This window comes from Typha latifolia, chromosome 7 (assembly GCF_019914945.1).
Source record: "Typha latifolia isolate L0001 chromosome 7, TyphaL0001v2, whole genome shotgun sequence".
NCBI classification, from domain to species: Eukaryota; Viridiplantae; Streptophyta; class Magnoliopsida; order Poales; family Typhaceae; genus Typha; species Typha latifolia.
In genome coordinates, this window is record NC_133092.1 from 13,079,260 (window position 1) to 13,092,507 (window position 13,248).

At 33.3% G+C, this 13,248-nt stretch overlaps 1 protein-coding gene across 3 annotated transcripts; it reads right to left on the reverse strand.

The window, feature by feature from the left end:
• Positions 1 to 506: 506 nt before the first annotated feature.
• LOC140792024 (oligoribonuclease) lies at positions 507 to 9,008 on the reverse strand. Of its 3 annotated transcripts, none has more exons than XM_073142804.1 (9): positions 8,867 to 9,008; positions 8,241 to 8,393; positions 6,480 to 6,614; positions 6,029 to 6,105; positions 5,550 to 5,631; positions 5,379 to 5,434; positions 3,546 to 3,632; positions 2,920 to 3,010; positions 507 to 867 (listed from the first exon to the last, which is right to left on the reverse strand). In XM_073142804.1, the coding sequence occupies exons 2-9, from the start codon at positions 8,350 to 8,352 to the stop codon at positions 749 to 751; spliced, it is 759 nt and encodes a 252-aa protein (XP_072998905.1). In that variant the 5' UTR covers positions 8,353 to 8,393; positions 8,867 to 9,008; the 3' UTR covers positions 507 to 748. The 3 variants fall into 3 exon arrangements, with proteins under 3 accessions (XP_072998905.1, XP_072998907.1, XP_072998906.1); XM_073142806.1 differs by having other exon boundaries at positions 5,379 to 5,425; positions 8,867 to 8,998; XM_073142805.1 differs by lacking the exon at positions 8,867 to 9,008 and adding an exon at positions 8,633 to 8,772.
• Between the last annotated feature and the right edge of the window lie 4,240 nt (positions 9,009 to 13,248).

The window sequence follows — 13,248 nt, forward strand, 5'->3', positions numbered from 1 at the left end:
GGCGAAGGGAGTTGCTGATAGAATACATCTGAATGAAGGGGATTCTAAACGCTAGACTTCTCAATTAGTATCATACATGTAAGTACACAAGGTTAACTGAGTGTAAAAGGGAATGTGATTGTACATAATAATGATCATTCTATTTAGCAATACAGTTAGGTTTTAATGGTCTCTCAACAGTTAATAACAATTTTTGTTGCATTGGTCAATGTTTCAGAATGTAAGATAATGCTCCAAGAAGTATAGGATATATCTCAGGATCACTATTATTAGCACTATAATGAGAAGAAATACAAATCTCATCTGTAGCAAACTGGGCCCCTCGCTAAAAAAAAGCACATTAAATACATATAGAATGACAAGGTGGATAATATCTATCATTGGAAAAATGTGGAATTCTTGCCGACCCGAATCCAAGATATGGAATCTGGATATGGTTATAAGTCTCAGAACTTATCCTGATATAGTTCTCTGATCCAAATTAACATACAGATATCCAAATATCGTGTAGAAACTTATAATTCTTGAAGTGACTATAAAGGACATTTTTTGTATCCCTGATATTATAATATTAATACACCAAGAAATGATCACCAAAAGAATGAAGGAAACTGAACATTCCTTCATTGTGCAACATCCTGTTATGTCATCAGCCGATCAGTTAAATAGCGACTCAGCTGATTGTTAGAATTACAAAATGATAAATCACCGAGAGGAATTGAGTAATATTGCATTGCTTAAACAGCTACTATTTAGACTTTGGCGATTTGAAAATGCTTTCCTTGTAGTATTTGAGTTCTTTGATGCTTTCTTTGATGTCATCCATAGCTCTATGATTTTTCTCCTTTGGAGGAGCCTTTTTCTTTTCTGTCAAGAAAGTACAACCAGGATAAATAAAAAATATTGCAACTCCCTGGACTTTAACACAATTTAACAAACAAATTCAACTCTATGTGAATGTGGTCAGGGAATTCACCAATAAAGTGATCAAGAACTTAGCTTTGATCGTTAGAAGCACAGATCAGAGTTCAACAGTGGAATTGTAAGTTCATGAATTTTCTTTTCCTCATATACACACTGTAATTAATTTATTATTTAGAACATAAATTCAGCTGAAGCAATTTCCTTCAACCTACGACCTCAAAATACAGGCCAAAGTTTTTCCTCATTTGCAGGAGCAAGTTACAAATGATTGTGGGTCTATAGTTACTTAGATTTTCTATTTTGAAGTACTAAATAAACAACAAGCCATTTGTTCCAGCTATTCTAACCACAATCTTTAGTGACTTGCTCCTGAATATTGTTGTTTTCTCTGCCCAAGAAAGTCTAAAATGAATGAAGCTATAAGCAAAACAGCATGCTTTTTCAAAAAGAATCATTAGTGGTTGTATCCACTTTTGTCTCCCTTAACCTAATTGCCCGAACTTCTCTCATAATTTTGTTTCTTCTAATTTAGATCTATCCATGTTTTCTCAAAGAAAGTCCATAAATAGACTAAGACAAAAATTCATTAGTCTGATGACTACAACTTTCTAGCATATCAAATCTGTCACCTTTCTGCTCTCTATGAGAAACATCAGCATAAAGACTACTTATATTCATAGTGGTTCATTTTACACACGAATACATGTCCTTACTAGCATACCTGTAAGAGAAATTTTACTTTTCTCTTATTTTCAACTTGATAGCCAGTTATTGTTCTCTAGAATTAATCCATAACAAATCATATCAGCTATTAAGTTGCAAGTTATTTCATGATGTCTATTATCAATTGTTTCTTTCTTTTAATAGTATGTGAAGATAGGAAAAGGTAGTTCTTTCCCACATCTGAGCTGGTAGGCATTAGCTTATAAGTTAGGTGGTCGGGCGGTAACTGCTATTGGAGCTTCTAACCTGGTATTGGCATTGGCAGATGATAGTGTGATTAGGTGTTGCATGAGTCAGAAATTTCCGTATCAACCAAATGTTTGAAAAGAGAAGATCAAAACCAATGCGGCAGAATGAGATGGATGATTCTCAGTCTTTCTGAAGTAGCTCACTTAGCCAGTACATGAGTCAGTAATTCCCGTTTCTCAATATGACTCGAATTCCATGAATGCAGAAGCAACTTCCCTCACCTCTCTTAAATGCATGTCAAGAACTCTTTTCCTTCTTTCTCCACTGAGATTATCCCCACCCCCTCTGATTTCATTCCTTCATGCACAGTACACCCCTCTGACCCTCCATGTGTGCAACATGAGAGCCGCTCCACTCCCCTTCTCTTTTATCTTTATCAGGGCTCTTCCAAGCCAAGTTTAGAAATACTTTTAACTGTCAATTTCTGTTACTATTTTCCTTTTCATGCTTATACACCATAAAGTAATTTGGTTCTTCAATATTGTTGTGCAGTCAGTTCTATGGATAAAATTAACAAACTAATGGCATCATTGGTCTAGAAAAATAAGGCCGAAGCATGATCTAACAAGATAATGACATAAAAGTATGTGTGGCAGTGGAACCCTGTTCTATCAGTCAGAATCTTTACTGTCCCAAACCAACAAGGTTGAACCAGAAATATGATCGGCATGGAGAAGATCATTCAAATCCTAGTGACCTTCTAGAAAAAGTTCTTGGTAAAAGACATGGCACTGTAGGGTTTGTCAATAAAAGAGAGGACAGGACTGCAAAGCGCTTCAGCTAACATTTTTCCTTTCAAATGTAGCCATGTAGACATAGAAATCTGTAGTGTTCATAAATAAAATTAGTTATACTGAACTAACTCAATTGTACTGCATCAATGTAGAATTGTTGCTTGCACTAAGTGGAGAATAAGCAAATGTTTCTTTGTTTCGATACTATGAAATATATATAATTATATATGCATCAAAGACATCAAATATCCCGAAATTTCCTCGAATAAACATGATAGAAAAGTATTACCTTTTGGGAACCAACGGATGCATAAAGCCATGATGCTGCTAACATCAACAAGTACATGGGGGAAGATAGCCGCCAGATCTGGCATATATTTCTGTCACATGAAAAATACAGAAAGTGTTAGCAAACCAAACGAAAGAAAAATAGGGCATCAAGGCCAAAATAAAAGTCCAATAAGGGACATTAGTGGACATTAGTCAACATAAATGCTCTATTATGTATATAGGAGACAGGGAAATAGATAGGTTCATTTGATGGAGATCTTCTATATAATCAATATATTACTGTGTTGTATAGATAGAAATGTGAGTTTAAAGTAGTTTCATCAAGGATATCAGAAAAAAATTAGATAAGAAAACTATAAAGCAAATTACAAAATATATATAGTTAGTTAAGAATGCAATTCTTATTGTTTGATTGTTTCAATCAAAAAATAACTGGCATTCGAAAATTTTAATAATCAGAAAAGACCAGCTAAGTTGAACTTGACCACTTCACATTCAAATGGATGGACACCTCTCTGTTATGACTAAAGCAGTAATACATTGGATATTTGAACTTTGATTAGCCTGTCAACAGAGAATAAAAAAATCATTTGATTGACACAGACACAGAAATTGTTCACAAACCTTTAAGAATAAGAGATCCACATAAACAGAATTTCCAGCCAAAAGTGGAGTATCTGAACCTATATGCTTCTTCACAAAATCTACAACCTGAAAGGAATTACAGCAAGCAGGTAAAGAGCTGCAAACAGTTAATCTCTTCTACTTTCCACATGTATGTAATTCTTGAAGACGGTATAACTACTAAAAGGAAATAGAAACATTAAATCAAGATAAAGAACCTAGAAATAATAGGCACCAACTTCAACTTGTTCAAACAACCATAAAGTTAGACATAAAATGATATTAGCAAGGACACCACTTGATAAAGAGAACACCAACAGCAGGAAAAGCCCAGCATTTAGTCTCAAATTTGTGGCTGGTTTCATAAGCTCTTTTCCTCCATTCATCTCCATTTTGCATAAACTCAACTGCTATCATGATTTTTCCAACTAATTCCTCCCACAAAAACTGTAGTCCGTTGAACAAGTACAAACCACCATCATCACTTCTATGTAACTGGTGCAGTATCTCTGTTTACTTCAACCAAATGGATTGTAATCGAATCAAATTTGCAAAAGAACCTAAATAGACTCAAAATAAAATTAGCGACCTAATAGTTAAGCAAATAAAAAAGTGATAAAACTACTACTGACATCACCACGCCACCAGCTTGGTGGCACAGTATAGGGTTTTGCATAAGCAACCCTCTTATGCTATTTTTTCCTTGACAGTGTTAAAATGGGCCATCTTACATTACTACTTTTGCAAGTTTCTCTTATGCTTTGTTTTACTTGACAGTCTGTTAAAGTGGATCATCTTACATTACTTTTGCAAGTTTCTCTTGCAGCCTCTTGCTAAAGTTAAGCCCTCCATCTCTTTTCATCGGCACAAAGTGGCAACGGAGTTCAACTGGCTCCTTTCCCTCTCTCCTATGCACAACCATTCCTAACTCTTCCTCAGTCCCTCTTGCTTCTCCTGATACGCTTTTTAATTACTTGTACAAAGGCCGAAGGGATAAGAATCAGTTGGTTGAACCTACTCAAACCCAGATTCAGCAGTTTATATTTTATAAAATCATTAAATTAAGCAACAAAATTAAACTAACAAAAATGACTTTTTGCCCCTTCTGTTATGAATGCTTAGTAAGATTTTTGGGACCCAAGAATCAGTTAAAATGCCCATCTCATATATAAAGAATTGATCAACAGAGTACTCAACATTGCAATAAAGAACTGATCACTCGACAGATAAGAATTATATGGATGTGCATTGACTAAATTATGAACATTAATTTCATCTATAAGGACTCCATATTTTACAAATCTTTTATATTATCAAGTTAGAAATGTGTTAAAGGTGGAATATTCAATAGCATGGATGTACAAGCTGTACTTGAGTACATAGTTGAGACTAATATGAAGTCAACTTCTGCTTGGGCTTGCAAAATATCAATTAAAGTTTCTCCCTAGGTATTAGGTCTGTTCATGAATGATGATAATATCTTATATGTGTATATTTATATTTTCTAATTTTTTTCTATTTACTTCATTACTTACTAATTTGTTATCCTCATCTGAAGCATAGTGTAATACCCTTTAACTACTTTAAAATGTCAAAATTATTTTCCAAAAATAAACAATTGACAGGAAAATCAGGATAGGTCACTCATCTAGTTTGAAAATTTCACCAAATCCACAATAAATCCAAAGTTGAATTTAGTATCAATCAGTTATATAACTAATATGCAGAATGTAAAAGAAAATTATATATATATATATATATATGTAGGATAGATTTTCATTATCACGATCTGTTTTACACAAAAAAGGAGTGACTAAGAATGGGCGAGCATACCTGCTTTTCTGCATCATGCTCAGTTACTGTACTCTGTAGAACTCTCTCTGTCAACCCTAAATTGCATTGAAGTGAATACATCAACATTTTTGTTTTCAGAAGAAATTTTGTGAAGGTAAATTGGTAAAACAAATTCACTTTTTATATGATCACATCAGATGACCAACATACCGCTAGCTGAATGGTGACTTTGGCACCATTCTCCCATGTTTTCCAAGCATTCCTTTGTTTGACTGATAACCAAATCCGGGCCCTTTATAGAGAAAAAAATGCTTTATTTATTAAGAATTCATGTTAAAGTGTAACCAATGTCAGATAAAGCCCAATTGTTCGTACACGAGTTATAGTCGAAGCATCATGAGACAACCCGATAAGGAAATCAAGTCTACTAACAAATTTTCAGAATCCATACACGACAGCCAAATGGCATCAGATGGATGTCTCTCACTTCTTACTTTTACTGGACTTAGGTCTACCATGCACTTGCTGTTAAAGCTTCACCTCTTCACAAGATGTCTAATAATATGACTGTACTTTCTAGCGATAAACAGTCGTATTTCTCTGGTAAGGTGCACTTATAACAACAGTGAAACTACAACAAATAAATTATGGTTGCCTTGACAAGAAATAATATAGAAATCAAAAGTCACCTCTATTAATTTGGTAAGTTTACCATCAGTAATGACACAAGCGATCTCCAATATCCGATCACTTGTAACATCCAAACCTACGAGCATCATAGTCAAAGTCTCAAAGAGAAGTTGCAGAGCATTAAAATTATTATTTGTGATACCAATACACTAGCAAGATAGAAATGAAGATGATTTATATCATCGAATAGCATTAAAACATGATTTATATCATCGAAAAGCAGCTGATACAGAGATCAAAATGGCGCAATCAAAGGCCACTGTAGTAATAATCTTCAGAATAGTAAGTTGATTTGGTACGTGCAAATATTATTCTTTCACTCTCTCTTAGTATTATTGTCTCTAATTATGTTCTGCTGAAATCCCACTGTGAAATTTATGTCCTCCTAATTCAAATTTACTGAATAGGCAAACTCAAGCAAAGCTATTATTGAATAAGATAAATGCATACCTGTCATTTCCAAGTCGATCCACACAAGAGGCATCTTGTAGTCCTTAGAAGATGATGCAAGATTTCCATGGTTGAGTCTTTGACTTATTAGAGTATCATTCTTTCCTGATAAGTCATTTTCTTTCCTATCTTCATCTGCATAAAGGGAATACATTCAGAAATGATATAAAATGACTTCTTAATTCACTCAAATTTCCTCGTCATCTGCATACAGGGATACATGAGTAAATATATAAAGATGATTTCCTATTACCTAATTCACTGGTTTGTTTGTTTGTTTCTATTTTGATGATTATGTTCCAGAAATATAGATAACCTACCTACAACAAATGTTCAGTTTTTCAAAGTACTCAGATAAAGGCTCCACAGGACAAAGAGTAATGAGCATAAATTGATACAAATTCAATGAAAGCCAAATAGGCTTATTTGCATACATAGTCTCTTCTTTCGTAGAACTTGAAATGAGGTACAAGGTTTAACTAAATACTTTAGAATCTCATAAGGGTTTAGAAAGGTACCTAGTCATGCAAAATCACAAGGTAACCAATCAATATGTTTAATTTGTGTTATCTAGTCTGCCAAAATCAAACATTGCATCAACCATTTCAAGGATTGCATAGTGTATCAAAAACAATAAAAGCTGTAAAACTATTTCCTCTACCTTAGAGTGGAACACAACCTACAGTAACAAGTATTTCTATGCGGGTTAGATAAATTGCCCCAATTTTTCTGATAATCCTCATCATTTCTCTCAAATTTTCTATCCAATATGACATCAAAGTATCAAACTTAATCAGTTTCCAAACAGATCACTGAAAACATAGCCAGTTAATGAGAGTTTTGAAGTGTCAAAATGACTTAAAACTAATGCATTTGTTGATCTCTTCTGTCACAACAAAGTGCTAAATCTGCTCACCGGTATGCACCAAAACCGTTTTTAGCGCATTTTTATGTTCAATCACTTTAACGTGCATTTGAAATGGCAAAGAATGTTTTTTCATACTAAATATAGATAAATTAATTAAAGAACCACCCTGATTACTAATTCTGTACAACTATAAATCAACTTGAGGAATTTTCAACTTAATTGGTGTTATTTGATTCTTCTGGAAACTAGTTATGAACAATGCTACTATATAGTTTGCTTTCATGTATTAAAGCACTGATCAGACAGACCTGGATCAAGAAAATGCAAGAGGTAGGTTAAACACACACTAAGATTTATGCTAAATCATGTATTTTTGAGTTAGAGAAATATAGATGAAACAGAAATCACAACTATGGTACTATTGACATGGTACAAAGAAAGCAACAGATGGAATTTGATAACTCAATATATAAATGCATCCAAGTAGCATGAACAATCAGATAACGAGAAATGACTTTGAAGTCACCAAATAGTAGTGAAATAGCCAATGGAACTATGATACTGTTCACATGGCTCAAAGAAAGAGGCAGGCAATTTGATCATTCAAATAGCTCATAAATGCACCACAAATGGTAGGAAGGAACAACCAGATAATGAATATTGTTTCTTTCCACAACCTATGAGGTGTACTGTCCATGCCTGTGCAATCTAATCACAATTTCAGGAGAAAAAAAAACGATCTCCAAACAAACAGACAACACAAGCCAAAGGCATAACATACATATACAGAAGGTAGTATCTACTTCATTTGAAGGTCAATAAAGTAAATGATGAACTAAACTTAATATACTTTGTACCTGAATTTTGTGGTTTTATGTGAATAGAAAAATAACCTGATTGTGAGGTATTATTTTTATCCTTGACAACTTCTGCAGTGGTAATTTGCTCTTTATCATCTTCAGCATCCAAGCGAAGAACAGAAAAGATATTGGTGAGCTTATTCATCACTTGGAACCACTTCTGTGAAGCCACAACGTATAGTTCACCTGGTTAACAATGAACATAAAAATATATTATTCAATGAGCTACAGAAGAAACACTCCGCAATGGAGCATAACAAAAAATTGAAACAACAAATTGTTGATCAAGGTCCAAGCCACAGTAACGAGGAGATTAGTATGTCCTGTTTGGCTGATTGTAATAGAACTCAAAAAAAAAAAAACATCATCAGAAAACATGAAGAGGAAAATTAATTAGGACGGCAAGATACAATTTTTCAAAGCACCTCAACCAAGTGGTGTAAGAAATCCAAAACTACAAGCAGCCCACTAACGCTTCAAGGAATCCGAGCCCTTTGGAAAATTAGTCAATCCTAAATTAGAGAGGAAATACACAAGAACCAACAAGTATAATTCTACATAGAACCCGTAAGGCATTAACTCGCCCAAACTACAAAGGCAAACCAATCTGGCAAGCTTCTCTTCTAACGACCGACAAGCACTCAGAAAAAGAATCGTACCAAGATAGAAGAGTTTGGCTCTTTTCTCGCGCCGAGTGATTTGGGTGGAAATAGAGAAGAAAAAAAATACCCTCGGGTTCGTCTGGGTTTTGAGAGAGAGAGAGAGAGAGAGAGAGAGAGAGAGAGAGAGAGAGAGAGGCGTGATACTAAATTGGATCTAACTACGATCTGAAACTTAATCCAGTTCGGTATTGGAGTTTTGACACTTCACACCCTAAATTATGTATTAATTAATATTTAAACCCTGTGTTTTAACTATTTTTAATTCAACCCCTTAATTTTAATAAAATACCAACAAACAGCCTAAACTACTCTTATCTTTGTTATAGGCCATTGGACTTCAAAAAACCATGCTTTCTATATAATTTTATGAGAAAAGAATCAAATTAGAAATAGTAAAAAGATAAATATGAGGATAAAAGAACTCAAAAATGTAGCCTATGTTGCTTGAAAAGAAAGAGAAAAGCTTTTTAAACTAAGTTGTTCAATGAAAGAAGCAGCATATTTTGTCTTCGTTTTAGAGGAAATCTTATTGTCTTTGTTCCAGTTAAAACCAAGTTTGGTTATCTTTATAACTAAGATTTCTACCCAGATTTATTTTGCCATTAGTTAGTGATTATATATTGTCAGAAGGAAATCTTGAGTTCTAACTCCAACTACAAATTTACTCCTAATATCTATATATTATATTGGATCAAATGAAGGATATAAAAGGGAAAAGAAAATGCTGATCAGCTGGAACAATGGTAGGTTTAGTAAAACGAACTAATGATCATGGAGAAAGTTAGCTTAAGGATCTTTGTAAGTCTTGAAAAAAAAAATACTTAGTACCTTACGTTGGATGTGAAATGGTTTAGTTGATATGAATGAGTGAAAATTAATGGCAAACGGATATGGATTTGATAGCGTATATTTATACACATATTTTTCTTTTTTATTATGAATTCAAATTCAAATAGTAAACGGATAAAAAATTTAATGGATCGAAATCAATAAATGATTATATTTTTTCTTCCGTTATTTAGACCATCATCCGCTTTGTAGACATTTCACCAATCGTTATAGTTAATTATTTTATTATTAATTATACGGATAACTTTATATTTAGAAAATTAATGGTGTAATTAAGATATAATCTTGTATAAGTTAAATATATAACAATCAATCGTTTTCTAGTCTGGTTCTGATGACTAAGAATTACTGAAATCTAAGCCTCTAAATTATTATGGTATAGTAATTAAATAATAACTTATTTTATTTTAATATTTTCTAATTTTATATTCTCTATACGACTATACCCCCATAATACGAAAAAAATTTATAAATTAAGATCAATTTTCACCACGAGTAGAAGGAAGAATGCATTAAACAAAACATAATCCAAATTTATAGAGTTCATTAAATCCCAACTTTCATAAAAATTAACGTCATTTCAAATAAACATATTATTTATTATTACTAAAACATATTTTACTAATTTCTAATATAATTTTATTATTCTTCAATACTGTAATATCAATATTTAAATAGTATTTAAAAAGAAAAACTTAATATAGTATATTACAAAAACGATATTAAAATATCATATAAATCTATTAAAAAATTCTTCATATAACTAATATTGTATGAGAACACTAATATTATTCTTCATCTTTATGACCTTACTAACAGTGTAGAAATGCCATCGAATTAACTACAAAGCACCATGAGGTTCTTGAGCTTTTGTAGATGAGCAGTGGTACTTATTGAACTGCAATCGAATTTATTACAAATTTATATTAAATGAAGAGATTATTGATTAAATTCCAAGGAAAAAAAAAGGCTTGTCAAGATATTTGTTGAATCTTGAAGGGGAACAAGATAATCTACAAATTTGGTGGATGTCCCACTCATCTGCCAACCTGCCAACGACGCATACATAGCCATTACACAACCACAATAAATTCCAACATCGTTCTCATTTTTTAAGTGGGTATCCTTTGAACATTATCCACATCACTTCAACCTAAATCTTATCATCAGACTGAAGTAAAGAGAGTTTTAGAATGGCAGGTAAGAATGTTTCAGCAAAAGAAAGTAATCAATAAATATTAAATGTCTTACAAGGCTTTCTTTGCTCCAAGGAACAGGAAAATAAAGGAAGATAAAGAAGCAAAAAACACAGCTGGTAGTATACTGCAACAGGATCCACAGCTCCTTTTTCATGATTGTAGAACTTATATCTCCGTTTCACACTGTATTTTTCAAGATCCAAAAGAACACAAGTAAACTATCTAATCTACCTTAACTCATAGTTAAATTCGTTATAAGATCTCCCCAAGGCAAATAACACATGCTAAAATAAAAAGGAAAGTATAGGTACAAGCTACTGTTCTTCATCAAAACCAACAGCTCTTTTTCATGATGGTTGTGGGCAGGTGGCATCTGCATTCAAAGAACACAAGAAATAATTGCATAGAAAGGTATCATGTAGAGAAAAATCAAAGTTTGACAAGTGGAAAATCTAGCTTGCACTTAGACGCAAATGTCATCACATTGATTTTTTAAAATCAAAAGAAGAAAAGTAGTAGAATAGTTTATTTGCTGTAACTCTCTCCATATGTAGGCAAACAAGACACATGATAAAAATAAAAGGGGACCATCGAATCTATCCAAAGTTCCCAAGGCAAATCTAAGCAGCAAGCAAACCCTAGCCGAAAATAGCCTGGAGGAAGTACTGTACACTAAAAATCTAGTAGCATCAGTACCAACAATAAATTATCAGCAAAGGAATCATGGAATATATATCATGCCAACAAACTAAGAGAATACTTTGAGCCACACAATTTGAACTTTCTGAAATGCTTACTGAGCTCTACTATGTCAAAAAGGTTTAAGGTAGAGCTATACAAAGATATCAAGGAATAAAAATAGGAGGATAGAGGAGATGAGTATAGATGTAGAGCTCCCTTCAATCCAAATAAAGATCAGTAAAGGCTAATGCAGCTCCCGAGTCATGCAAGCCACAAGCCTATCTCAAGTTATCATCTCTCTCTCTATTTCCCTTTCTTTCTCTCTTTCTTCCTTATGAGATAGGAGAGTGGGATCCATAATCCAGCAGCTGAATCGCCCCTCCAAAGACCTTCTTTTGGACCTCAAGGAGCTCCACTCCAAAACCCACATACCAAAACCCCCAAAAAAGTAACAAAACCAAAACTATTTTTTTTAACAAATATGCAAAGTTTACACCATCTACAACCCAAACATCAAACAAGAAGAACACCAAACAAGCCACGAGGAATCCATAAATCATGCAAATAAAGAGAAGCAATGGAGGAAAGGAGGGGAGAAGAGAGGGTTTATTTATAGGGTGAGAGGAAGGAGGGGTTGGGAGTAGGGAAATGGCAAGTTTCATTCACTCTTTTCCTCCTTTCCCTACTTTGATGGATAGATGGAGTCTCGGGAAGAGTCTTGAATAGATTCCCTGTCTCCCTGCTGATCACTCACATGTCTGGTGGACACCTACCTCTCTCTCTCTCTCTCTCTCTCTCTCTCACAACAAAGTAGTATATATATTTTTATGGAAAGAAGTATAGAAGTACTTCTAGACGCAATTAGGCTATCTCAAAGTTCGATAAAATGAAAACTTAAACCTAATATTCTCTCAATAAAAAATGAAAATAAAAATCTGATACAAGAAAGCTTAGAAGCTTATAATATTGACTATTGACAAATGACTAATGAGAATGGCACAGACCAACCATTAATCGTATGTTCCTCTTTAATTGGCACAGAAAAATCTCCTCTTTTTGATATTTTATATAGAAAAAATATATATTAATTATACCTTTTCAGCAAATGTGGATGTTTCTGCGTTTCTATTGTGCTGTCTGGTTTAAAATTTTCAGTAACATATAATTTTCGTTTAATAAGAAAAATGCATTCTTCTTATAGTACACTGTTAAGTATATTTTAATATTAGTTATGTATTAATATTTAGACTTTTAAGGGAAACCAAAAGCTTCTATCAAGGCCATCATATTTGGTCGGATTTGTCTTTCTTTTTACGTCAAGTGAGATGCAATTCTTAGAATGTAATTAGTTAACCAGTTGTTTTCAGCCATTACGTTAATCCGAGCTTATCCATTCTACAGCTACATTGATATAATGCATTGCCAGTGGAGAAAATAGTACCTCTCCACAGAAGAAAGGAATAGTATCATGTTAGTATCAAATGCATTTATTTCTCTCCTTTTTCTTTTAATTTCAGTGTATATATCTCGCAAACTTGAAGCATTAATTACTGGTTAATTAAGCTTGGAATTAGTAGAAGAATATGAGGAGATACTATTATTAGGAAAAGGAATAGAATAATACGCAGAGTTGAAACTGCGTGCCTGTGT

Excerpts from the sequence above, each read along its gene's own strand:
- LOC140792024 (XM_073142804.1), bottom strand. The coding sequence starts at position 8,352 with ATGAATAAGCTCACCAATATCTTTTCTGTTCTTCGCTTGGATGCTGAA. Across the intron at positions 6,615-8,240 it reads AAATAATACCTCACAATCAG|ATGAAGATAGGAAAGAAAAT; the intron begins GTTATTTTTCTA and ends CCCTTTATGCAG. Across the intron at positions 5,435-5,549 it reads AAGTCACCATTCAGCTAGCG|GGTTGACAGAGAGAGTTCTA; the intron begins GTATGTTGGTCA and ends AATGCAATTTAG.